A 25,761-nucleotide genomic window follows, 5' to 3' on the forward strand; every position below is an offset into this window, starting at 1 on the left:
TTTGGGTCAGAACTCCCCTTTTGGGGTGGAGAACCGCATTCGATCAGGGCACCTCCGTTGGCTAGAGCACTCATTTTTGGGCCAGAGCCCCAAATTTTGGTCAGAACACTCATTTTGGGCTCAGATCCCCCCGTCTCGGGGCGGAGCAGCAGGGGGCGGGCAGCGCGCGCAGCCGGTAACGGCCGGGAGCTGTCCGTTCAGCACCCGTGCGCCGGGCGCCTCGCCCCCTGAGAAACGGAGGCTCCTCGTAGCTCAGCTCTCCTTTATTTTGGGGGCCATTCGGTCGGTTTTGGGGCTCTTTATTTCTGCTTTTATTTCAACAAGCCGCGCCGCTCCCCACCCCCCCACCTCACCCTCCCTCCCCGCCTCACGGGGCCCCTCCCCTCCGGCTAGCGGGCGCCCGCGGGGCGGTGGCGGCGGAGGCATCCAGCCAATCAGGAGGCCGCATGCAAATGAGCGCGGCGCGGCGCGGAGGGAGGGGAGGGGAGAGGGGGATCCGCCCGGTTGCCATGGCGACGCGCGGGCGGCTCCCGGGGAGACCCCCCCCGGGGCGGGCACCCGCGTGACGGCCCCGAGCGGGACCGGGCGGGGGGGGCGGGAGCGGAGCGGGGCAGGGGGCGGGGGGCTGGGGGGGGGGCGCTGCCCGCGGCCATGCCCGTGCTCGCCCGCGGTGCTGAGTCAGAGCCCGGCCTCCCGAAACGCCCCGGGGATGAGCGGCCGGGAGGGGCCATGGAGGAGCTGGAGCACACCTGCCCCCAGCCGCGCCTGGTCAGTGCGGGGAGGTGGGGAGGGGACGGGATGCGGTGGGGAGGGGCAGGGATGGGGCAGGGGTGGGGAGGGGACGGGGATGGGGAAGGGACGAGGAAGGGGAAGGGGAAGGGAAGGGGAAGGGACGAGGAAGGGGAAGGGGAAGGGACGGGAAGGGAAGGGAAGGGAAGGGAAGGGAAGGGAAGGGAAGGGAAGGGAAGGGAAGGGAAGGGAAGGGAAGGGAAGGGAAGGTTAGGCCAGCCCAGCCCATGCGCTGTGGTCCTGCAGAGGAGCCCAGTGAGGCCCCATCCCCATGGGCACAGTGCCAGCCCCGCAAGGGCTGAGGTGCTCCAGGCCCCCTGCCCCAGCACAACCCGGCTGCTTTCTGGTGTTGCCCCAAACCCCGCCGTCACCCCTCGGTGGAGGTGTCGGTGGAGGTGGCACCTGCACGCAGCCCCCAGACCCGCGGACACCCCGAGGCGTGCAGGTCTGCCACTGGTGCAACAGCTTGGGCACGGGGAAGCGGCTCGCCCAGCTCCCGGGCTCAGTCGTGGTGCTAATTAAAGCGTGCTTAAAAACCAGACTTTGGTAATTAAGCTCAGCGCGGTAGTCGAGACATTTAACGTGGCGAGGAATAGCAGCGCGCGGTGGAGTTGACCTAAATTGACGCTTTCTGCTTGCTAGTGGTATAATTGGAGTGAACTTTAAAGAAAAGTCTGTAATTTGTTCAAGGGATGCTTTTGTGGAGGTTCCTAGTGGGAGTTCGGAGTTGGCTCACGTGCTGTTCCTGCAGGGTGTCCGTAGACGCGAGGATTTCTCTGTCAAAAGCCGAGGTGTAGCAGCCCATCTGAACACATCACCCCGCGCAGGCTGACGCTTTAAAAGACCTGAAAGGAAGAAGTGACAACATGATGCCAGTATTTATGGTATCACCTATTCCAGTATAATTCCTCTGGAAATTAGGGTGACAGCTAGAGTACACGAGTAAAGCAGGGATTCATTACAGTGTTTTAGACCTTCATGGGTACCAGTAAATTCATAACGGGCAGCGGAGACATTCAGCTGAATCAAGACTTATGGAAAAAGTGTCCTTATAAAGTGATATATAAGGTGACAACTTATAAAGTTGTCAGCCAGCAGATATACGTTGTCTTCAGGAAAAAAAATAAATAATAAACTGAAGTTTAATGGGATCTACCAGACTTGGTTAGGGTGTAAGGAATGTTGCAGACAAGTGCAGTCAAGTTCCCCTTAATAAAGCCGCGTCTCAAGTGGGAAGAATCCAGGGCTGTGTCCAGAAGAGTTAATCACAGCCCTGCAGATGTGGAGTAGTAGTGGGAGCTTAAAGTTCCCATCAGATGCTTTTAAATATTTTCAGCACATCTTCTGATCCCAATGCTTTGAAGTCAGCATGCTCAGTGGTGGATCACTGGACGAGTCACATACTTGATCCGTATATCTGAAAGAGCTGTATGTCTCGGTTAACGTTTTAGTATCGGCCTGTTCTGCTGAACCACAGGATGGTACCGCAGGGCAATACCAGTCTGGCATTTACAGAGGACTTTTTGATGCTTCTCTTTGGTTATTACACGGCTCTAAAATGAGTTATCTGGGCCTCCAAGTTCTTAGTATATGCTTGTATTTAGGAAGCTCTCTGTGTTAAAAGAGGATAGTAGACTTACGAAGGAGCCCACATTTTAAAAGATGAAAAAGGGATTAGTTTTTTGTTTGTTTGTTTTTTGAAACAGTTGTTGTCCACTTCATTGAAAAAGGAGTTATTTATTTAAAGCCTTAGAACTGTGAATATTTTTAATGGATATCTGTCACTAGGTCCTCTGATTTTAGGCTATGGAGTCTGCTAGCTTGGCAGGAAGTGTCACAGTAGGACTAAGGAAAACCCCTGTGTCCTTCAATGAGCAGGAAAGCAAATTGAAGGCAAATCTCAGGTAAGTTTCAATGTGTATCGAAGACTGATGTTTTCCAGTGTGTAGTACTGTTGTGATATAAATTGCCATTAATTTTTTCCCAAGACACTCTTTGGGTTTTCTTAACCGACTAGGGTATTAATGAGCAGTCTTGCTTCAGTCAGTTCCCCCAATCCACCTTTCACTCAGTCTTTGCCTTCCTTATGTTCTCAATGTCCATGTATTTGGATGCCAGGAAAATCTCTTGTAGAGTGACCCACGTGTCCTAGTCTCAGTGCACCCCAGAGAAACAGGTCAACTAGAGCCTCCAGCTTTGTCCCTACTGGTGATTTTAATAGTTTTGTGGTCAAGAGAAAAAACAGATAGCATTTTACCAGTCCTGGTCTGCATAGTTCTGTGCTTACCCGTTTCTTGTCTGGACCAAACTGCTGGGTTAGGCCACTTTTCAATCTATCACTGTCCAATCACTTTTTTTCTTTTTTTCTTTTTTTCTTTTAATGAGCATTGCTTCTGCTGCTTAGCCACGGGAATATCCATGGTTCGGTCGCAGGGGCCTTCATTATTTTAACTGCATTGTTTTTAAACATTGCTCCTGGTCATATCGTGACATACATCCACGATATGGAAGTTGCCCCTACGTAACTTTAAGGATTGCAGACCACCGATAGGCTCCAGATCTTGGCATGGGAATCCCCTGAAGGTTTGCCTGTGTCTACCTATACTGAAAAGGCCCATAAGTGAGGCAGGCCCTTAGTCTAAGTGGATGGCAGAGATACCGAAGGAGGAAATACAAGAGAGGAAGTATAAAGCCCTCTGAAAAGAAAAAGGCAAGTCCCTTGGGGTCAAGAGTTTGACTTCGGTCGCATAAAAACCTCCACATGGGTAGCTCGCTGAAGGGTCAGTGTGCACCTTGAGAACTGCTAATCCTCAACCCGCAGAAAAGAAACAGACATTTCAACACCCCATGTTGTTCATCAGGACTATGCCAGGTAGTGTCTTTCACAAAAAGAAACAATGGCAATTTATAAGTACAGTGCTGCAAATAAAGCAAAAACGAATACACATCGAAACTTACCTGAAAACAAACTTCAGAACCTACTGCTAGGCCTCGTCCTTCCCTTCAACATACAGAGAGCTTCTTTTCCTCATGTTTCATGTCTCTGTCATCCAACACAGGCCTCAGTGAGAAGATCTGGGAAAGTACTGCTGGGACCTGAGTGCCAATATAATATTCTCAAAATTGGCTGAGGCCCTTAGGGTTAGTTAGGTCAGTTAAGGGAATGAAGTACACTGAAATGGATGTTTCCATGGCAGTACCTAGCTCGTTGTGCCTTGGTCTAATGTGAGGTTACACCCCAGTGAGGAATAAAGGCCTTTCTGCGACGTGCAGGGGAGGTTAGGCACAAAAAGCACCCAAATTAGCGAAGGTGAACCACAGGGGAGGAGAGGGCATAGGCAGGTGGGTGGCTGGCGGGCCTGTGCCTGCTGGGTGGGATGTTGGTGGGTACAGGGCCAGGAAGGAATTAAGCAGCTGTTCTCAGGACTTTAGGGTCGATCTGCCCAAGGTCACGGCTATGGGATGTCCGTGCTGCCATAGCAAGTCGGGTCCCATTTGCCTGTGCAGCCAGGGACACCAGCACCCTGTGTGTGGAAGTACTGTGCTGGGTTTTTCTGCCTAACATCATCACTGTGAAGGCAGCGGGACTAGCTGGAGACTTAGGAGCTATCCATATGGCAGATAAAGCATGTTCTGCCAAGGCACTGTAAGCATCGGGGCTATTTGAGGTTCACCCTGGCAATCCCAGCAACTGCTCACGAACCTGGGCTTACTTCTGCTGCCTTGTCTCGAGATTCAGAGGCTACAGACTGTTATGATTCAGTAGGAATTAGGCACCAGATACCTTGGGGCCAGTATATTGCAGTGATTTGGAGAATGAGACGCAGGAACACTTGAAGATCACAGCTTCCATGTTATTTTAGGTAGCAGCTGCTTTACCTATTCATTTTTTTATTTTTTTTTAAGAAATGACAGTGAAATAGAGGTGTCATTAGACTCTGCTAGACAGTTTTCTTATTGCTGCTGTTAAGCAATGAAATGTTAAGCACAACATTTGAAATAATTGCAAGTAAAACCTGCGTGCCTTGGCTCTTTGTATTTTCATCCCTGGATGCCTCCCCTCATTTTTATTTGCAAACAGTGTTTTGACAGGGTCTGATGCATCCTTTTGGAATTATTTCAGATATTGTACTTCCATGAGCCATATATCTTCATATTATTTTTCATGTATGACTAACAGATATATGCAGTTTTAACCAGAGGAGCTAGTGCCAAATTTAGGGGCTTTTATTGTGTTTACAAAAGTGTCCCATGTGTCTGTTTTCTCTCACCTGATGTTAATTCTTAGGGGGTCTGCCATCTGTTTACTTCAAATTGGAACTAAGCATAAATATGTAAGTAAAAAGCCTGACATTAGAGGAACTCAGGATGACTTTATTTGCCCAAATATCTTTCAGTTCCTTTACAAGCTTGGTGTCTGCTCTGGTAAATTTTACTTTTTGTAAATGTTGGCTATTACACAAAAGTGCAAACTCTTAAAAATGCCCAATATGGTTCACACTTGGGAGCACGTAGCAATCTTTGCCATGCTTAAAAAATAACTTTAAAAATGGCCTGTAGGCACCAGAAATCTGCTGTGATGTGCCTTTTGCTGCATCAAAGAACATCTCATCAGTACACACTCCAAAATGCTATAGTCTCTGCAAAAACACATTGCGACCTGTATCGGTCAGGTCACAAACCTACAGATGTGCTTTTTTTCAGGATTCACGGATGACCTGTAAACACAGGGAGCAAGCAGTACACTCTGTGCATTGTATTCCTTACTTGCAAATACATATCTTTGATACTATTTTAGAAGCAGCTTTATTAGCAGAATGTTACCAAGTTCTGTAAGCTGTGTTGTTGTCGCTACCATGAAGGTTTGTATCGTATCTTCAAGTAGAAAACCAATGTGAATGGTTTCTCTGCTCTCTCCCCCAAAATGTATTCAAATTATAACATAACATATGTAAGAAATGTAAGAAGAAAGCCAACACTACAGATACAGGAATTGCACGTAGTGTATAGCCACACATCTAGAGTCCTGTGCCAGGGCAGCTGGAACTGTGCGCTTACACATTTGTTCCCAGGTAATCTGCCTTCCCTCCCTACGCACGCACAGACAGAAGGCTTACAGTGAAAAAGCTCTTGTGAAAGGCACGGGATACATCAGAGATCTGTTACAGAAGTGCACTGCGCTTCCTGCAGGAACGTAGCTCATCCCAGGATGCTTTTGTGTTCCAGCTGGGGAACTGCGGAGAATACTTGCCTTGTGCTGGGGGAAAAGTCTTTTAGTCTTTTTTTTTTTTTTTTTTTTTCCCAACATAGCACTATTTTGAGTGATGATTTATATGAAAGAGCTACAATACGTCTGACTTGAAATAATTGATAAAGTATCTTTATGTAGAAGCGCAAGCAGGGATTGAAATTGGGCCAAGTTCTCCCAGTATCTCAGCTATAGCTTGAGTGATTTCAGGAGATTAAGCCTTGCCTGTATTAAACCTGAAGTTTTATGTATGCTTTCTTTGCTCTATTTTTTGTTACATCCACCTCTCAGAGTCAGCAGAGCTGTTGGAGAACAAGCCAAGTTTTCTTCTGTTTCATGGGTTCATACTGGAACTGTTCATCTGTGAGAAGTTTGCCTTGAGGCACCCACTGATAACATTCAATTGCAACTTCCTTGCTCATAAATTTACCTGTTTGGACCAAAGTTACTAAAGGTCACAAATCCATCAGACAGTGGGATTTTCATTTCTCATACCGTTCACTCCCGAACCTCTAAGAGAAGACCTGGGTAGTCCTTCAGAGAGTGTTTCCACTTGCAAAGGGTGTTCGTGCTTCAGAAACTCAGCAGGCATTTTTAGTTCCCTTTAAAGAGTTTCAGTAGCATTTTGCTCTTAACAAATGCTCCTTGAAACTGATGTCAGCGTTTCCTGCTCTGTAATTACTGTTTGCCAACATCAGGAGCAGGTTCCCAAAATAATCTTTCCTCATATGAGTAGACCTTCCCCACGTGATTTGTTCCAGTGAAATCAGTTATCTGTTTTAAATACTGCCTCGCAGACGAGAGGAGATTACAGCATCATACCTCCCACAGCATTTGCCTGCCAGTTTAATTATTTTATAAGCACAGGCCCTACAAAACTTTGCCTGGATAGCTGTACTGGTTCAAGATCTGAAGTGTTACTGGCAAAACCTTCGATGATGTATAGCTGTGCTCTCCATCCAGAGAATGACCTTTTTGCCTGTTTTTGTTGTGCGGTGGACAAGGTAGTGTAGCTGTCTTAATCAAATAAATAAAAAAGTAGCTTCTTCTATTAGCACATGTTGCATGCAATTACCCTGCAGGCAGAATTATAATGGCAGGTGCAGTATTATGTAGATGGGTCTATGTTTGCCCCTTCTCAAAAATATTTCTGTCTTGTTGCTGTGTAAAAAGAAAACGAAATACAGAAAACAAAGAAACACAACTAGTTATTCCTATTACAGACTGCAAACAAAAGAAGGCGTGAAGGTGCTCGTGCTTTTTAAGTGTCATTTCAGTGGTTTGACTCCTGTTCCTCTACAAAACACCTTCCACTTTCTTTGGGAACATAAGCTTTTAATATTTATATTGCTGAATTGCAGCTAAGTTAAATGGTTACAGTAGCCTGAGAGGCTGTGAGGAGGGATAATAAAAAGGCAGCATCAAGATACACCTGAAAATGAGCTACTTCCATCCGTCATATAGGATTTCTTTGTAAAGTGTCCTGGCCACAGAACCAGCTCAGCTGGGGAGTGCTGCCTACCGCACTGCACTCTGCTCTTACTGACTCATGTATCTGGGGAATGCAAGATGTTACTGTGTGCTGATGAAGCTCCGAGGCATTCTTCAGCATGGAAAAAAGTGACCAAGGGGAGAAAAGAGAGAGGACTGTGAAATGGTGAAAGATGGGGAATAGGTGACTGTGGGAGAATTTGCTAAAGCTTCCAGTGCAAGAATATCAAATAATCCAAGCAAGAAGCAGGTGCTGAGCAATCAAAATGAGATAATTCATCACTGAACTCACACTGAGGCTGTAGAGCACCCTGCATCGCAGAATCGTGCTACAGGGTGATGCAGGTCTCAGAAGCCTACTTTGGTCCAAAATGCAAGGGTGATTTGGCTTGCTTGGCTGGTCACAAAATGTAAGTGTCCAGAAAATCATAAAGGCACAGATGAAGGGAAAAGTCTGTCAGATGAAGACAGAAGGACATTTGCACAAAGTCTTTGTCTACCCATCTGATTATTGGCAGAACTATAGCAAACTTCCAACGGTACTTTAATGGATTAACCGAAATGAAAAGGCTGCAATATGGATTACTTGCTCTCTTCACCCAATTCCAGTTATTACTGACAAGAAACTGGAAAGAATATGAGTAATTATATCAAGGCAGAAAGATGTTTGATAAATGATTTCTGGGTTTTGATCATTTCTTGAAATATTTTGTCTTATGCTCTGGTAGACAAACCAATCTTGTAATATTTTACTCACCAGACGTTTTTGTTAAGCTCTGCGGCAACTTTTCTGGGCCAGAGACAATGAAATAATATTGGATGTACCAATTGGGAGCTATTGCTGTGTTTCACTTGATCCGTCAGCACACCACAGTTATGTATTTCTCTGTCTACGCATTCTCTCGTTGACAGAACTTGGCTGATTTTAATTTACCATGTGTAATGCATTTCAATATCCAGTGACTGAGAGGCCAGAGAGCAGCGGAAATATTGACGAGTGTGGCTCTAAGCCCTTGGCCGTAAAGTGAGCGGTAATGATGAGTGTTTACAAAAACGGGATTGAGGGGAAGCTAACAGTGGTAGTTCTCCATTTAGTGGGGACCACAAGGAAAATCTTGGTGTTGCACGGGCGTTTACATGGACAAAAAGCACTACAGTGTTTGCCTAGTCAAAAAAAAAAAATCTTGCTGCAAACCAGGCCTATTTTCTTCAAATAATCTCCAAGGCAACGGCCTCTACCAAGCTAGGATCTGATTACCAGTTGCAGGCCCCAGACCACAGCCATTATTGTTTTAACATTTCTGCCTTCCTCTTTATCCCAGCGTGAACCAGGTGGTGCAGGCTGTTGTGTAACTTGACCTTGCTTGGAGATAAAAAGACAGGTTAGCACTCAGGGATCACAAAGACAGAAGCAAAAAGACGGTATTTAGAAAATAAAGAAAGGAGCTCGCACTGTATGATTATGTGCAATGCTCGATGCTGTGCTACGTGGGTGGCCAGCCAAACACTTCCCTCCCGTGAAGCCCAAGCAGAGATGTGGAGCTTGCCGTGGATTCTCAATTTTAGCCTTGTCTGTGCGGAGAAGCTGTGATTTTCAGCACTAATGTATTAAAGTTACCTTGGATGATTTCCTGTAGCACTTGAGCTTGCAAAGAAAGGCAGGAAAAATCGAAGAAAAATAAAAGAATTATATATAAAGGTTGAGTGCTTTTGGGGAACAGACTGACTAGTAAATCCCAAAGCAGAAAGAGCTGACAGTGAATCTCAGAGGTCGCTTTTTGCTGTTGTTTTAATACTATTCTCTGAGCTTACCGTGCAACAAGCCAGTGAGCCTAGAGGTCAGCAGCAATTAGGCAATACGTGTCTTTGGGTTAACATGTCTCAGGGATGCTAAAGAAAATAAATGCTTGGTGATCAAGTGTTCAGCATCTGAAAGCTGAAGAAGTGTTAAATAAGAGGGAAGAGAGATTCTGTTACTATCAACCCCAGGTGCACAAACTGATAATGACAAATGTGTGTTGTATAAATGGTGACTGTCAAAACCAAGCCAAACCACTGGTGCAAGGTCACGAGGTCTCAGCTGTATCATGGTGGAGGCAAAGTAAGTGAAACATTTCCCTTGGCTTGTCTTAACTACCACCTCATTTCTCAAAAACAAAGCAGCCCAAATCTCAGCTAATGATAGCTTGTTTCTGTGATTCCATAAAGATTTCAAGCCTAGAGCAGGAGAAGCTTTTTTTTTTTTTTCATATCAGACCATATGGCAGATAATAAATATCTGAGATTCTTATTGCTGATAACTTCCTACAGAGGCATGGGCAGAAAAAGTAATGTCTGTAGCCAGGTTTCCTGACAGATAATACCACGTCATTCTTCACACGTCCTCACTCTTTCTGTAATATCTTTAGGTTATAAGCTCTTCAGAGCAAGGACCCTCGTGGTGCTCTGATCACAGAGCATTTTAGTACTGTTACAGTACATGTCGGAGTAGAGAAAGGAATTGCAGCTCAGCTTACTTTAGCTAGGTGGGACTTCTGGTTGTGGTCTTGGCTTTATCTTGAACGGCTCCTCAAAATTGCCTAAGGTTCCGATTAAAAACACAATAAAACAGCTTGTGGTCCCAGTCATCTGTCCTGATGTTTTGTCAGTGGAAGGAACTGGTGCATGTGAGGAGATGGCCTGTTTATAGCATTCTAAATCCCGATTAGTTTTTCCAGCTGTGATTTCCACATAGGAGGATACATCTTGCATCTTGGGCCTTTGGACTTGTTGAGACCAAAGCAAGGATTAAGTTGCTTGGACAAATAACCATCAGACCTGACTTTGTCCTGCAAACAGAGCAAGTATGTACCTGCTCTCAATTCACATTGCTTGAGCTTCTCAAGACAGGCAATGAATTGGGTTGTATTCAGAAAGCCATATTGTCGTCATATTTCATACTGTATGAATTGTATATGCTGAAGGGTGACCAGAAAGCAAAAGTCCCCATGGAACAAGCCAGCATTAAGCCTGGTTACAACACAGTTAAACGGTTCTTTTTTAACTATTTGATGGAAAAACAAATTGACCTTGTGTTTTCCCCCCCTTCCAGACTCTGACGGCACCTGCCCCATTTGCAGATGAAACGAGCTGTCAGTGCCGAGCACCCCACGAGAAGCTAACCATTGCACAAGCCCGCCTGGGAACGCCAGGTATGTGTGGAGAGCTACATCAGCAGGACCATGGGCACTCCCAAAGCACAGGCTCTCCCTTACAGCCCTGTATCAATACTCACTTTTGCCTTCCGTTTGGAAGCAGAAAGGCCAGCCTGGTATCTGGTGCTATTAGCTAATGGGGAGGAACAAGTAACTAGAGGACCGTTGTCTTCAGCTGGAGAAACAACGAGGGGAAATGTTTCAAGTTAGAGTTTGATGTTTCATGGGTGTCTGCATGTTGGTCAAAAGGAAGGCTTGCCAGCCTGCTCCAGACAGCCTAAAAATTGTGTTGATTAATGGCTGCTTTGGGGATTCTTCACATGCTGCATATGTATGCTGGAAAATGTCTTCTTTCACTCGTGTTCTTGTTGACCACATCAGACCTTAAGTGGCCTTAAAGGCCATTTGCCCTTTGCAAAGAAACCATGTCCAATTTCTGAACTCTGTCTAGACATTTTTGCCAGACTTACCTCTGTGATCGGGGAACAGAATGATTTCACAGAAAGTCCCGAATACGTGAAGTACAGTCCGTGAATGTTGGATCTTTGTTGTTATCATCTCTGCTGTCCTTTTGCTTGGAGGTGGCTATTCTGTGGCACTGTGGTGGTTTTACTCAGCTGAGCAGCTGAACTCCACCATGACAGCTCTCACTCCCCCTGCTCAAAGGAAAAGGGGGAGAAAATGTGAAGAAGGCTCAAGGGTTGAGATAAGGACAGGGAGAGCACTCACTGTTTATCATAATGGGCAAAACAGACTCAGCATAAGAAGATCAGTAAAATTTATTTAACTCTTACTACCAAGCTATAGCAGTGAGAAACTTAAAGCAAATTAAAAACACCTTCCCCTCCATCCACGCTCTTCTGTGTCCGCCCCCCAGGTGGTGCAGGGGAACTGGGGATGGCAGCTGTGGTCAGTCCCTGATGCTTCATCTCTGCTGCTCCTTCATGGTCACTACAGGGTCCATCCATCCCCCAGGAGCAAACTGCTCCAGCACGGGTCCCCCACATGCAGCAGCTCCCCCCAGCTCCCTGCTCCTGTGTGGGCTCCTCTCCAGGGGCTGCAGCTCCGGCCTGGGGCCTGCTCCTGCAGGGGCTCTCCATGGGCCGCAGCCTCCTCCAGGCCACATCCACCTGCTCCACCGGGGGCTCCTCCACCCATGGGGGGGCTGCAGCGTGGAGATCTGCTCCATGGGGGACCCATGGGCTGCAGGGGGACAGCCTGCTCCACCAGGGGCCTCTCCACAGGCCACAGGGGAACCGCTGCTGTGTGCCTGGAGCACCTCCTGCTGCACTCACCTGGGGGCTGCAGGGCTGGTTCCCACTCCTCTCTGCCAGCTGCACGGCAGGTTTTTTTTCCCCTTTCTTAAATCTGCTCTCACAGAGGCACAAACAACATCACTTACTGGCTCTACCCTGGCCAGCAGTGGATCCCTTTGGAGCTGTCTGAAACAGGCCCTTATCTGACATGGGGCAGTTTCTGGTTTCTTCTCACAGAGGCCACCCCTGCAGCCTCCACTACAAAAACCTTGCCACATAAACCCGCTACACACCGTTATCAGGTCTGTCATTTGGTAAAGCAAGTTTTACCTTTTCTGTCTGAAGACTGCTGCTGAAAATTTCATGCAGAAAGAAAGAGTTACAAGGGTGACAGCAGGTGGATGGTGAAAAAAAAAAGATAGACTCATTGATGAGAAAAAGAGATCTTGGGAAGTATTAAAAAAGGGTAATGAAGTGTTTATGTGGAGGCTGTGGAGAAAAAGAAAGACACAGACCAGAGTGGAGAAGTGAGGTGATAGGAAAAAAAAAAAAGGAAAAATTTCAAAAAATCCAGAAGGCAGAACTAACTAGAAAAGCAGAGGGAAAAGAACAAGACATATGGTGGAACTCTGAATGAGACAGGAAGATGACATTTTTTCTAAATTAAAATACAGGGATGATCGATGATAATAAATAGGCTAAGTCTGAGAGAAAACAGCAGAGAGCACAGAGAAGGAGAAGTTATAAGCAGCATAAAACACTGGAAGTTCACCCACAGTGTATTTTGAATATCAGAACGGGGGTAAATCTCCACAGTGATCTTATCTGGGAACAAAAACTTGTCCAGTAGAATTAAGTGCAACTTGTTTTGGGTCTGGAAAATCACTATTGTGTTTCTTTCCTTACAGTTGACAGACCTGTCAGAGTGTATGCAGATGGGATATTTGACCTCTTCCACTCTGGCCATGCTAGAGCTCTTATGCAAGCCAAAACTCTATTCCCAAATAGCTACTTATTAGTAGGAGGTAAGATCAGAGTTATTTCTTGCACTGGAGTTTTGTTTCTATGCTTCAGCATAAGCGTTATTGCTGTGCTCTCACCCCCAGCTGGTTATACACTATGACTTTGAATGCTGCTTTCACTCTGGGGGCTTTCTATAGGCGATTTGCCTTGACTTATGTCTTATAATTGAATCAATTAAAGTAAAAGTCAAATTCTGCCCTCAGCAGCACAGGCACAATTCCCATTCTAGTTAAAGCAGGTGCCTGCATGACTCTGAGCTTAGAATAGCTCCATATGAATAATTTACCTTTTTCAGTTATTCACTCAAAATTGTTCAAAGATGGAGATGAGTGAATGAGATCAACCACTCATTTATTTCTGGCTCTTCAGTCCTTCTGCCAGTCAGACACAGCCCACGTCCCCTGGCTGCTGGGTCAGTACTGTGTCTGCAGGCCCAACCTTCAACATCAGCAGAGGAGCTAAATTCAGACCATTATCATTGGAGACCTAAATGTAGGTTATGATTTGAACATATTTTTCAGCTTATAAGTGTCCCCAGGCAGGTTACTTTCTTTTCATATTTATTTTTTTCCACAACTATCTTCTTTTTTGCTGTGCAGCTTGCTAACAGATGCTCAGCAGTTGGTATATGCCAGAGAAGTCACCGGAGGGAGAGTGACTGTTTCCTGCTTAGCTGGCTGTGCACACGCTGCTCTCGTGAGGCCTCATGAACATGCATTTCAGTTCCAACTTCCCTGCACCTTTGGGTTTGAGATAGGTCTCTCATAAACATTGCACAGCAACATTCAGCTGCTTCTCAAACGCTTACAGAAATGATGATATAGAGAATGTGAATGCAACCTTCAGACACTTTACAAATACATGATTTTGTGTCTTTGTCCCAAATCAGTTAAAAGGAAGGCAAAAAAGACCTAACAGAAAAAAGGCAAAATCTCTGCATAAACACAATCTTACATTTTACTGTTAAGTTTATGAATGGTGGCAATTCAGATGGAGCTTCCTGGGAGGGAAACAACATCCCCTTGTTGTGAAGGAAAAATTTAGGACTCCTGTTCTCTCCGGAGACAGGTATCTTGCAGAAGAAGCATATGGAGGTGCAAATGAATGAGGCTTAAAAAAAAATGATGGTTATATAGATTTTGTTCTTATTTTTAAAGGGAGGGGAGTGGAGTCATGGTGTCATGGATCTGGGAAGGAGCTTTGGGGCAAAAGTCTAGCTCCTTTGAATTTCCTGGCACAGCTCCACTTTGTCCTTTATTTTTGGAGTGAAGGACAAAGCAGCCAGCACTCATCAATACCTTTTCCCAGCAATGCACTGTATCTTAGCATGTTTATAAAATGGGCATTTTTCCACACCCACATACAATTTGTGCTGCAAAAGCACTGGTGTCATACATGTTGGTTGGCACCACAACCAATCCCTTTTATTTCTTATTGTGAAAATAATTATTTGGAGCTAAGTTTTTTTTTGTACCTTCTCAAGTCAGTCATTAGAGCAGGATGACAGGATCAAAAGGAAATACAGACATATTGTGTCTGCACTGTACATGAATAAATAGTAATCAAAGATCAAAATCAAACCTTTCTACAGAATTCAAGCAAAAATTACTGTTTTCCAATAATTTTAGCAGACCCTTTCTTCCAGAGGAGGGTAGCTTTAGGATGATATAAAGCGTGTAAAGAAATATAAATACAATCTCAGAAGGGATGTTTCTACTGCAAATGCTTTGATCTCCATTAAATTTCTTGTCAGCAGGCATCAAAAATGACATAATAGGGTAGAGTAGCATTTAGCTAGCTGAAATACATATATATTATTACCTGACTGAATTTTGCACAAACTCCAGGGCTATCTAAACCCTCCTACATTTTTCCTGCTTTAAAGGCCCTTCATTACCATCACAGCAAGAACATCCATTTTAGATCTCAAAAGAGGCTGCGCCTTTGTCAGAGCCTTGTCTGATAGGTTGATGTTTTTAAATTAGAAAGAAGCAGCAGCTGCAGGGCTGCTATCACACCCTCCTGCAGCACTAATAATGTTGCATTTATCATTTGTCAAGCACGTTTACCGTTTGTCCAGGTGTCGCAGAAAAGTGAGACCCAAAGGCGTGGGTTCGACCTGTGGTGATGGTATCAAACTATTCCACCTGGGGCATCAAATGGCTATTGTAGCTGTAATGCCAGACAGTTACAGCTCCAGGGACAGGCCACTGCCTCTCCTGCAGTATTATGTGGGTAGAAGGATAACAGCCAGCTTTTATAGTCCCCCAGTAATGCAGATGTTGCCTCCCTCTCAATTTAAAAGCAATATGTGATACGGTATTGGTACATACAGAGTTAAAGATGCAGGATTCCTGGGCTTTTAACTCTGTTCTTTGCACGAGAGCACATCATAGCATCTTCCAGTCCTTTCCATGAGGTTTCCTTCTGCAATTTCTCATTTGATCGTGGCACAAGCCTTACTTCTCTTTCTATGAAATCTGCTGAACTCAAAACTAAATTCAGAGACAGACTCCTATAAAAACTGCCACAGCTTACTTTCTATCAGCGTTTATTTAGTGAGAAACTTTTCTGCTATGATTTAGAGCTGTGTAGGCAAATTAATCATTTAGAACTTTGTTCGTGTAAGAGCAAACATTTTTACTGTGCAGGTGGTTGAACGCTGGAACAGGACACCCAGAAATGCTGTGGGGTCTCCGTCTCTGGGACGTGGCCCTGAGAAACCTGTTGTAGTTGACTCAGCTGTGAGGAGGGGGTTGGGTTATGTGATGTCCTGGTACCTTCCTGCCTCAACCATTTTGTGATACATGAGGTTTGTCAGCACTGTGTGGTTGCTGACACTGCACTTTCTGTTTATTTTTAAAACGTTGTCCAAAATCCCCCCTTGTAGTGGGATTCACTTGCCTCAGTGTGCATGTACAGCACCCCTTGAGATGTCCTGCAGTATCTCACTCAGGCTCTGACTGCAGTTTAGAAGGGAAGGAGCTGCCATAAATCTCTGGTTGTACCTGCCAACTCTGAGCAGAACTCAATTCTTAGATGCCCTGGAGCTGCCGAAAATTGTAATAACCAAGTGCTTAATGCAATTATCAGGAAATAATAAATGGCTGGTCAAGCAATTTCTGCTGTGCGTGGAGCCATTTTGTTGATACTTCCATATTTTAGTTTGCAGTGATGATTTAACTCATAAGTTCAAAGGCTTCACTGTGATGAACGAAACTGAGAGATACGAAGCCCTCAGGCACTGTCGCTATGTGGATGAGGTCATCAGAGATGCACCCTGGACGCTGACACCGGAGTTTCTTGAAAAACATAAGGTGCGTTCCTCCCTTATCCCTCCCTCCCCTGTGTAGACGGACAGTTGAAGATAACAGCAAGCCTGTGAACCTGTATCAGCTGGAGTAAATTATTTAATTCAGTTAGCTCCAGTCACTGAAATCAGTTACGCTGCATTGCTTGCCTTAGCCTTTGTCAGAAAAAGCTGTATTTCTCTTGCCGTTTTTTTCTCAGTGTGCTGGGGTGATTTCTCGGAATGCCGGGATGGTTTCTGAATGGCAAAACAGCACTAAAGAGTCATCCGTAAATTGACATTCAGGAAAGGAGATCATGAGGAGATCAGTAAAGTTATCCTGTCATGACCGAAGCCCTACTGAAGTCCTGGATTAAAGGCACATTTCCCATTAATGTCAACAGGTGCAATAATTGGCCAGGAATACATAAAAATACAGCGTGTCCTCTAAAAGGCAGACAGTGCGTTAATGACAATGCTTCTGGAGACAAGCTTTGTGTACTTTCCTAACTGATCACAGAACATAGTAGTTTTAGGCCTAAATCTAGTGCAATATTCTAGGTGATGGCTTTAGGATGAGAAAGTCAAAAGCAAGTCAGCTGAAGTCAAGAAAAGAGTAGATCCTCCACAACAACCCCTCATTGAACCAAAATTCAGTGATGGTGGCATGTGATTCTTCTTCTGTTCACTGGCAGATTGACTTTGTAGCCCACGATGACATCCCATACTCCTCCGCTGGCTCAGATGATGTATACAAGCACATAAAGGAGGCAGGTAAGGGCAGCTTCACACTACTAGCACCTTTCTTTTCAGCCTTGGCTCAAACTCTTTTACTGCCTTTTGACCACAACTGCTGAGAAAGAAGCAGCAGAGATAATACTGCATTCTCGTACACCCTCACAGTAGGTATTGCTGGCATCAGCAGAAAGATTCACTTTGCAAAATCACAATGTCCTTGGCTGAATTCTTGCCATAACCCCCAGGAAACCATTCAAGTCTATCAAAAAGCGGCCCCATCTTTTCATCTTTTTTTTTTTTTTTTAATTTAAATGATTTTAGGTTGCTCAACTAAGAACTAATAAAAATGAGTTCAGTTCCCACAGCAGCCCAGCCAATTGCAGTTGTTGGTAACCACAAACTGATGACTCCTTGACACAGAACAGCCTTTATTACGGGAAGGCACACCATCAGCCTTCAGGAGTCATTAGGATCCACTTGTGATTTGCACTGAGGGTTCTTTTCACTACACTGGCAGATGGTTTAAATGAGTGCCAGAGTAATTAATTGGCATGACCAGTTAGCTATTTGGTTGACTACGGTATTAACACTGAATGTGAACATGCTGAAGTCATCAGGAGTTTGTCTCTCTTTGGTTCATGGAAGCTGAATTAAATCTGAGGAGACCATGTTTAGGCACATTTGCAGGCAGCAGCTACCCCAGCACAGTGACCAGTGTGGGATTAGGAACTGGTCATTCCTTTCTTCCACTGCTCCGTGGAGGTGCTGCTTTGACCACGGGGGAATCCGTCCTCTTCCAGGTCTACAAGAATGTGTTTTGGGCGCTTAAAAGAATTCCAGAGCAAATCTGCCTGCTGATAGTTTGCGGTGCAAAGTGACATTCCCAAGCTATACGATGACAGCAGAAGGCCAGGTATTGACCCAAGCTAAAAGCATAAGCTTTTTATAGCAGCAGTTCTTGATCGTTTTCCAAACGCAAACATCACTGTAGTGTCAGACTCACAACCCTCCTTTGGGAACTGCTTTTGCTACAGCTTCAGAGCCAGCACCAGCTTCCTTTACTAGGCAATGGGACAAACAGACCTCTGGTAAGGACAGGTCACCGAGGGACACACAGAATGCGTGCTGGCTGGGAAGCTATTTTGACTTAGACCTATAAGGTGCCAAGCTAACAGTACAACAGAACAGGCGCCCTTGGTGTCACTCTGTTGTTATCAAACTGAGCTGGAGCGTGCCCAAACCTGGCACATCTTCCTCTGCTGTTGTTAGGAATGGGTCTAATGCGTGTGCATCCTTATGAGGAACTCAAACTTTGCACAACAAAACATGAACTTACAGCTTCAGAGACGTGTTCTGTCCTGTCTGTCACTGCAGGATGCTGGAGAAGTGCTTCAACCTTATATGACTGAAATTTGTTAGATGTAAAATGGGAATAATGTAACTTGTGAAGGGTTTCAAGTTCGAGTGACAGTAGTCCTGACACTCCAGAACAATATTATGACAGTAATGAATTTCCTGTAGGGTATTTTGTTTTAAATAGACCAATGCTGTGGATGCATTTGTGCTTTTTCCTCAGTTCCATTGCTCTCATTTTCCCACACTGAGTAGTTAGCAAGCAGAAAAGCAAATGGTAAATGTGGAGCTCTTTGTGTAGATTCCCATGCGCTACTAGTTCCCTGTATCTAGTCAATGGGTGGGAGAGCATATGGACAACTGGGAGCTGTGCAGTGGTGTGCTGCCTAAACCTCTGTACATTTGTAAACAATTAGGTTTGAAAACATCAATCAGTCTAACACATGGAGCCAATGAAAGCAAAATCAGTGACTAAAGGTGATGTTCTCACATGTGGCTTTGTCCACTTGCTGGAAAACAATTCAGCACTTGGCTTAGCAAGGGTAGGGCTTGGGTTTTCTTAATGAATTCTTGTAGCTCCTGTCGATAAAGGTTTTTGGCTTAAAGTGGGTTCCAAAAATAGTTTCCTGAGTGACTACTGCATGCCTGAAAAGCGTGATCAGGGAACAGGGAACCCTCTCTGCTCATGATTAAGACAATCTATTTTTGAGCAGAATAGTAATTAGAGATCATAAAGAGAAGGTATCACTTATCATTTAGTCGCAGGAGGCTGCTAAATTTCTTGATTCTTTCACCAGTTCTTTTTCTAACCCTGTGAAATTGGCTAGCAGTGCCTGCCTACTTCCAGTGAATGTGTGAAGACTGATTTGTCAATAGCTATAGCATCCTTTTAAGGCAAGGCACTTTTTTTTTTTTCAAAATCTTAAGTCTTAACTTATCTCTCTCTCATCAGCAGTTTAATTTTGCAATTACATGTAAGTGATAGCAGTAATTTTGGTAGCCCTAAATAACTACTAAAGCGAGGTGAGCTAGTATTCTAATATTATTGCCTTTGTGACTTGCTTTAACAGGTTAAGTGAGCCTGCCTTGAAGAGGAGCAATATATTGCTCAGCTGCGTTGAGGAAAATCAAGCAGTATTAATAAATTGCCAATTTAATTAGTTGGAAAGGGAGAGTGATTATCCAACCCCTTGACGTGGCCAGGTGTACATGAAATGGGCTGTTGAGGCTGATGGCCTCAGTCCCCACAGTGTGTATACCCACGTTTGCCCACACCACCATTACTTGCCCTGTGCCTGTTACAAGCTACCGGCATTTCCTGGGTGTTTTCCTTTTCCTGTAGTGCAGAGTGTACATCTTCCACCTGAAGGTGCTCCGTGGCTTTGGCCAGTGGTTTGTTTTACCACTCAGCAGAACAAAGCCTGTCAGATGGTGCAACACAGAAATGGAGTGGAGAGTGGCAATATGCTGGAGAGCCCAAACAGCCTTTCAGTAGCGTGAGTGGAGGCCAACTGCTCCCCCCAGCCTTTTAGATAAGGTTAAATAGGGGCTGGCTCAGGAGCTGGTCTGGCTTCCTGAATCACAGCTGACACCGTGCACATTTTAGCCTTTCTGCAGGCTGAGGGAAAACGAACCACGTAGCAACCTAGTGCCTTCTCTAAGCTCACACGTGAGGGAGAGAAAATAAGCTAGGAGTAAGATGGCCAGAATTGCAAATGTCTTGACTATGGTTAGGCGTTTTTGTATCCATTCTCAGCTACCTGCCACAGTGCCCGGTCCTGCCGTGCTTTCCCAGCTGGCTTTCTTTTCCCACTTTGCTCAGGGATGTTCGTACCGACGCAGAGAACTGAGGGCATCTCCACGTCAGATATCATCACAAGGATCGTCCGGGACTACGACGTCTATGCCCGACGCAACCTCCAACGGGGATACACCGCCAAAGAGCTGAACGTTAGTTTTATAAACGTGAGTACACTCATCCTGTCGCTTCTGAAACAGCCTCTCGTAGGACCCCAAATGTAGCATACAGGCTAAGAAAGTGTTTTAAAAATAGAAGGCAGAGCCGTGAAGAACTTCACTTAAAAGGAATTGGTAAGCTGAGGATAGTTTTAATTACTCCTATTAATTAGCAGCTTCATTTCCATCTTACACTTTCACATTGGTAACAAAGCTGCTGCTCCCTGTTCTCCTGACATAATAACACAGTAGGAAGAAAATAAGTCCCCAGCTGCAGTCTTCTCAGACACTGACCCAAGAGATGATCTGTTTCTCTATTCCCATTGTGAGAAGGCAGCACAGAAAGCGAAGATTCTGATATCCAAACTTTCTCGACAGAGAGACAAGATAAAAACAAAAACAACCGAGACAAGAGATGGCTAGAGGAAGCTAAAATGGATTTTAAAACACAAGGAAGTACATGTATGTCAGGAAGGTAATGCTTAAATGATGCTGAAGAGATCAGAAGACACAATATGTAGCACAATAGGTAGGGCAAGAGTGCTCTTTGAAAGGATTTCTCAGAAAAATTATTAGCTCAAGTTATGCAGCTTCCACATACAGAACTGCACCTTGCCCTCCCATAAAGTAGCAGAAATGAAAGTTTCCCTCCATTTTCTGTTCCAAGTCCCAACTTCAAGTCCCTACATTACTGAAATCTTTGTTGTGATAGGGTGAGGTCATAGGAGGCATCCCCTCTTCTCTGGGGCTGGGAAATCCCCTTGTGAAGGACTAAATCGTGTCATGTCACTAGGATTTTATTGTTTCTTATTTTGAAGTCTGGCAGATAAATGACAGTACACAGGGCATAGTATTTATTTCACTGCACTTCTTTTTGGTCTTCTACAACTGTAAACAATTCTGCTCCAACTATTCCACCCATTAAGGTTCACTATTGCAAATATCCCTTAAATTAGGGCACGCTGGATGCCTTGGTGGGTCTTAAAGTTACTTTTTAACTACTGTTACTAGATACTGTTACACATCTTAGGCTTCTAACACTCAAAACCACTGATGTTTTCTGAAGTCCCTCCTGACATTGGTTATTTAGCTTATATATTCAAGTGCAGAAATACTACTTTTCACCAGAAGAATTTGTGTTTCAAAATAAAAAATGAGATTTCACCAAGACAGCAAAGTGTTGGTTTCCTAGGTAAAGGAAGGCTTGGTTACTTACTAGGTACAAAATGAGTTAATTTTCTTTAGATTTCATTGATTTGTTTGGCTTTGTGGCCTGCACAGATCTTTTTTTTCTAGTGATTTATGAGCTAGAATATCCCCCTCCCATCCCCATCCCCCCTCCAGCAATAAACAGTATATATTTTGAAAGTAAAGGATCAATTAAATGAAGATTGCAGGAAATTAAAAGCTGGTAGTGAGTCGCGCTGCTATGAAGATCATACTACCTTCAGGGGCACAGCTTGAGGTAGTTTTGTATACTGTACGTCTGTGGAACACAGAAGCATTTCAGAACAAAAAACCTTTAAGCATTGAAGTGTTTTAGAAGCTTGGCCAGGTGAGAGCATCCCAACATCATCTTCTCTTTTCCTCTCTGTCTGTGCTACCGAGCGATTAGGAGTTTGTTCTCTTTTATCCTGAGTTTCCTGGGCACAGGCCTATGCCTGTCTTCCTGTTGTAGTCAGAAGCTCCTGTATTTGCCAGGCTCGGAGGTGAACAGAGTTTTCCTTCTGCTCTGCAGCAATCTGACCAAAGAGGCATTTGGGACCAGGTCAACATCCAGGCTGGCAAGGCTGCAGTGGGATGCATTTTCTAGGGAGCACAGGAAGGTTTGCCTTTTGCTTGCTACAAAGTTTGAGCTGTTAATTTCTTCTCACTTGTGTCCTTAACAAGGTTCACAAAATTTTCAAATTTTCAACTTTGCATTCACTTTGCAAATACGGAAAGAGTCACATAGTGGAATAAAGATAGTAATCATTTAAAACATTATTTCCAATATGTACTTCCTGCACTTCATTACACATGCATTAAATTTGTGTATATAAATACAATGTGAGAACAGTTAGCCAGGGCCATATGCGTTATGATACATTAATGAGATTTGTCTTCTTCTTCTGTACTTTCGGTGCCTAATTATTCCCAAATCCCTATATATTAATCTCTGTCCACACTTTTAAAACAGGAAAAGAAATACCGCTTTCAAAACCAAGTGGACAAAATGAAAGAAAAAGTAAAGAACGTGGAAGAAAAATCAAAAGAATTTGTTAACAAGGTGGAAGAGAAGAGCCATGACCTCATTCAGAAATGGGAAGAAAAGTCCAGGGAATTTATCGGCAACTTTTTAGAGCTGTTTGGACCTGATGGAGCTTTGGTAGGTGTTCTGCCATCCCAGGAAGTCTGAGTGTTGTTTTTATTATTATTTTTTATCCCCCTATAACACAGATCAAGAGCAAATTCTTTTGCTGTAGTCTTTGTTTCAAAAGCCAGCACAGCAGACTAGTGCCAGACCTGCTTGTTGGATCCAATAATGCATGCCAGTACTGCAGCAGGAGGATTTGCCATGTCTGTTGCTCCTTTGGGACAACTGCTGTCTTTAATGTTTATAGAATTTTTATTTTTTTTACCAGGGTGATGCCTTGCTGTCAAATAAGTTGCAGTGCTGGGTATGATGCTGCATTCAGTAGTGCTGCCTAACAGCCACGTACTAGCAAACAGGCTGATGCTGTCTGTTTCCCCTGTTAGAACTAAACGGGCCCACACAGACATCAGAGAGAAATTATTCACTGAAGGTGGTGAGGGAAACAGCAACACTGAGAAGTTGAGTTGTTCCATTTATTCTCTGCATTCAACAATAGAAGATGACATTTTCTAACCTTAAAAACTGCCGATGTAAAGTTCTGAGAAATGATTTTGCATGTCTAGTGGCCAGGGTCACCCGACTGACTGCAGAGAAGCGTCAGGTAGAAGTGAAGCACTTCTGAAGGTGTCCATGGTTAAGTGCTAGTGCCCCAGTGCCCATTTACCAAAGATTTGCAGGGCTTTGGTAGGGCAGCTGAGAGGCTGGGACACTACCGTTCTGGGGAGAAGCCCGAAGGCCTTACCTGACCAAACTAAAATCAGGCAGTGAGTGGTGAATTGGTGACAATCCAGAGCCCCAGAAGAGTCCTGGCCCCCTTTTTTCATTTCTGACAGCCTGTCAGACATGCAGCAGCTTTATTTTCTTGTGACACTTCCCATGCTAGCTTGAATCCAGCAGCAAAGCTTAATTTGAACGCAGAGGTTGCCATTTGTTTGTACTGAACTTCTCAGCCCTTCTTGCTGGGTGTTGGTCCTTTCCCAACAAGCGCTCCGTGCAGGTGTTTCCTGGTGAAAATCCCAGGCCCCAGCCAAACCCCTTGAGACAGGCACGATCTCAGATGTGTTGTTTTGGCTCCAAGCAAGTGAGGCTTTAGCTTGGCCTCAGGAAATGCGTGGGAGCAGGGAGGAGAGCAGCAAGCCATGCAGAGAAAACTGAGGGGAGAAGGGTAAGAACTAGACAAATACTGAGCAGAACAGCAGGATGCTTCAGAGGGGCTTTTTCACACCACGGTGTGCAGCCAGGCAGCTCCCTCCTCACTTGAGAGCAAATCCTCTGCAAGAGAATTGTGCACAGCTTTAACTGCTGATGGATTACAGTTTGAGACAATGTCAACAGAGGCAGCAAGCCAGAAACAGTTTAGGACTGGCGTGAAGCAGATACTATTAGCTTTAAAAAGCCAACACAGCCACGATGTTCTCTCACCTTACTTTTATCAGTCTGTACTCCAACAACACAGCATCGTGAATAGCACGCTGTGTTGGAAGGATCTCAGCAGAGCTTCTGCTTATAAACAAACCCTCGGCATTTTAGCAAATTGTTCACTAGTGCTATCATTTTCCTTTGGAAAGTGAAGGCTGTGAACTCTTTTGGTGACTAGCCCAGGTTTACCTGCACTGACCACATCCACACGAAGAGGGTGGTGGTTGCCAGTCAGCGTTCCCGACGTGGAGACGGTCCGATGGCCGCAGGTGCTGAACAAACAGAGTGCTGACAGGTTGTGGGAAGGCCACGGGGGGTGAGATGAGCTTGGTTGTGCAGAGAGAAAAGAATTGCAAAGCCTTGATGCTATTACCTTGCTCCACCCCCTCAAAAACACACACTGAGGACATTAAAAAGCCCTTTAGTGATAAATATTTTATGGAATTCAACTTATTAGAGAGAAGCTGCTCTGTGAAGGTCTTCTGAGGGGATGCTGGGGTGTTTTCTGAGTTAGTGTCCGCACCACAAAGTAGGAAAGCTGATGCAATCAGAGACCTTTGCCAAGAAAAAGCCTGGGAGTGAAAGGAGTGAAATCTCCTTGTACTCTTGCAGGAAAAGCATCCGTGACAGCGAGCTGAAAGGTGTTGTGGCTTTTTTAAAGCAGTTTGAGCCTTGCAGCAGGAAAGACTTTTAAAATACTGATAACTTGCTATTAGTGTCAAAACTGTTATTAACATTAATTTGCCGTATCACAGTTAGTTAGATGTTGCTTTTAATGTTGACATTAAAAGTACAGGAATCGTTATGGGCATGCTAGCTTCCTAGATCAGCAATTTGCATCCCATTAATAAGCTATTATTATTTCACAAATAGTCATTAGAATACGCTTTATGCTGGCATCAATTTTCTAAAAGTGGGGGCCACGCAACCCACACAAAACCAGCAGCTTCTGGGAAAGGTCAGAACGTCAGTTTCCGAGCTGACAAGACGTATGCGGTGCCTTCATAGCCTAGCCCACCTGTACACGGCTCTGTGTGCGCCTTTCTGGGCGAGTCACAGAGGTGTCAGAAACAACAGCAATTAGCATGGCGTCAAACTTCTGCTCTGGTCTGAGAGCAGCACGGCACAGCCTGGGCCCTCCTGGTCGACACGGAGCGCCGTGGGACTGAGCTCACCCCACATCAGACATTCAGGAGCAGACAGCTGCACTTGAGATCAGTGGAGAGAAAGCAAAGCTTACAGGACAGCATTTCTGCACCAGTCTTCCCCCAGAACGAAGCAGGAAGGTGGGGTGCTCCCTTACAGCCCGGGGCAGAGCCAAGGGGGCTACAGAGAGCAGAGCCAGGGCAGCGCCCGGTGGGGCAGGGCTGCTCCCATCGCCAACACCGGCACTGTGAAGCACTGCAGTGCCACTGAGCTTCCTGACACAGCTGGGAGGGGGCAGGGACAGGAGGGAGACAAAATGTTTTGCTTGGCCAGGATAAAGAAATATTTCATGTCAAAGCCCATGCTTTGGGGGAGGGTTATTTTCAGGGAGAGGCTGAAACAGGCTGAATCAGCCCAGGGCAGAAACCTGATGGAAAAACCTCACGTTTGCTGCTCCTCTGTCAGGAAATAGTGAGTGGCAAAGGGAGGAAGAGTGAGGGGCA

General features: G+C 45.0%; 1 protein-coding gene across 6 annotated transcripts in view; it reads left to right on the forward strand.

Moving 5' to 3' along the window:
* Positions 1–505: 505 nt before the first annotated feature.
* Positions 506–25,761, forward strand: part of PCYT1B (phosphate cytidylyltransferase 1B, choline) — a 28,484-nt gene continuing 3,228 nt past the window's right edge. Inside the window, exons 1-8 of one of the 6 annotated variants that reach the window (XM_068687073.1) lie at positions 613–768; positions 1,541–1,673; positions 10,620–10,719; positions 12,887–13,003; positions 16,167–16,318; positions 16,986–17,064; positions 20,138–20,346; positions 22,517–22,705. In XM_068687073.1, the coding sequence (XP_068543174.1) occupies positions 1,656–1,673; positions 10,620–10,719; positions 12,887–13,003; positions 16,167–16,318; positions 16,986–17,064; positions 20,138–20,346; positions 22,517–22,705 (864 nt within the window). In that variant the 5' untranslated portion in view covers positions 613–768; positions 1,541–1,655. Of the gene's footprint in view, positions 769–1,540; positions 1,674–10,619; positions 10,720–12,886; positions 13,004–16,166; positions 16,319–16,985; positions 17,065–20,137; positions 20,347–22,516; positions 22,706–25,761 lie in introns of all 6 variants that reach the window. The other 5 variants (XM_068687062.1, XR_011098010.1, XM_068687093.1 and 2 more) reach the window with 5 other exon arrangements.

Source organism: Anas acuta, chromosome 1 (genome assembly GCF_963932015.1).
Source record: "Anas acuta chromosome 1, bAnaAcu1.1, whole genome shotgun sequence".
Lineage (NCBI taxonomy): Eukaryota > Metazoa > Chordata > Aves > Anseriformes > Anatidae > Anas > Anas acuta.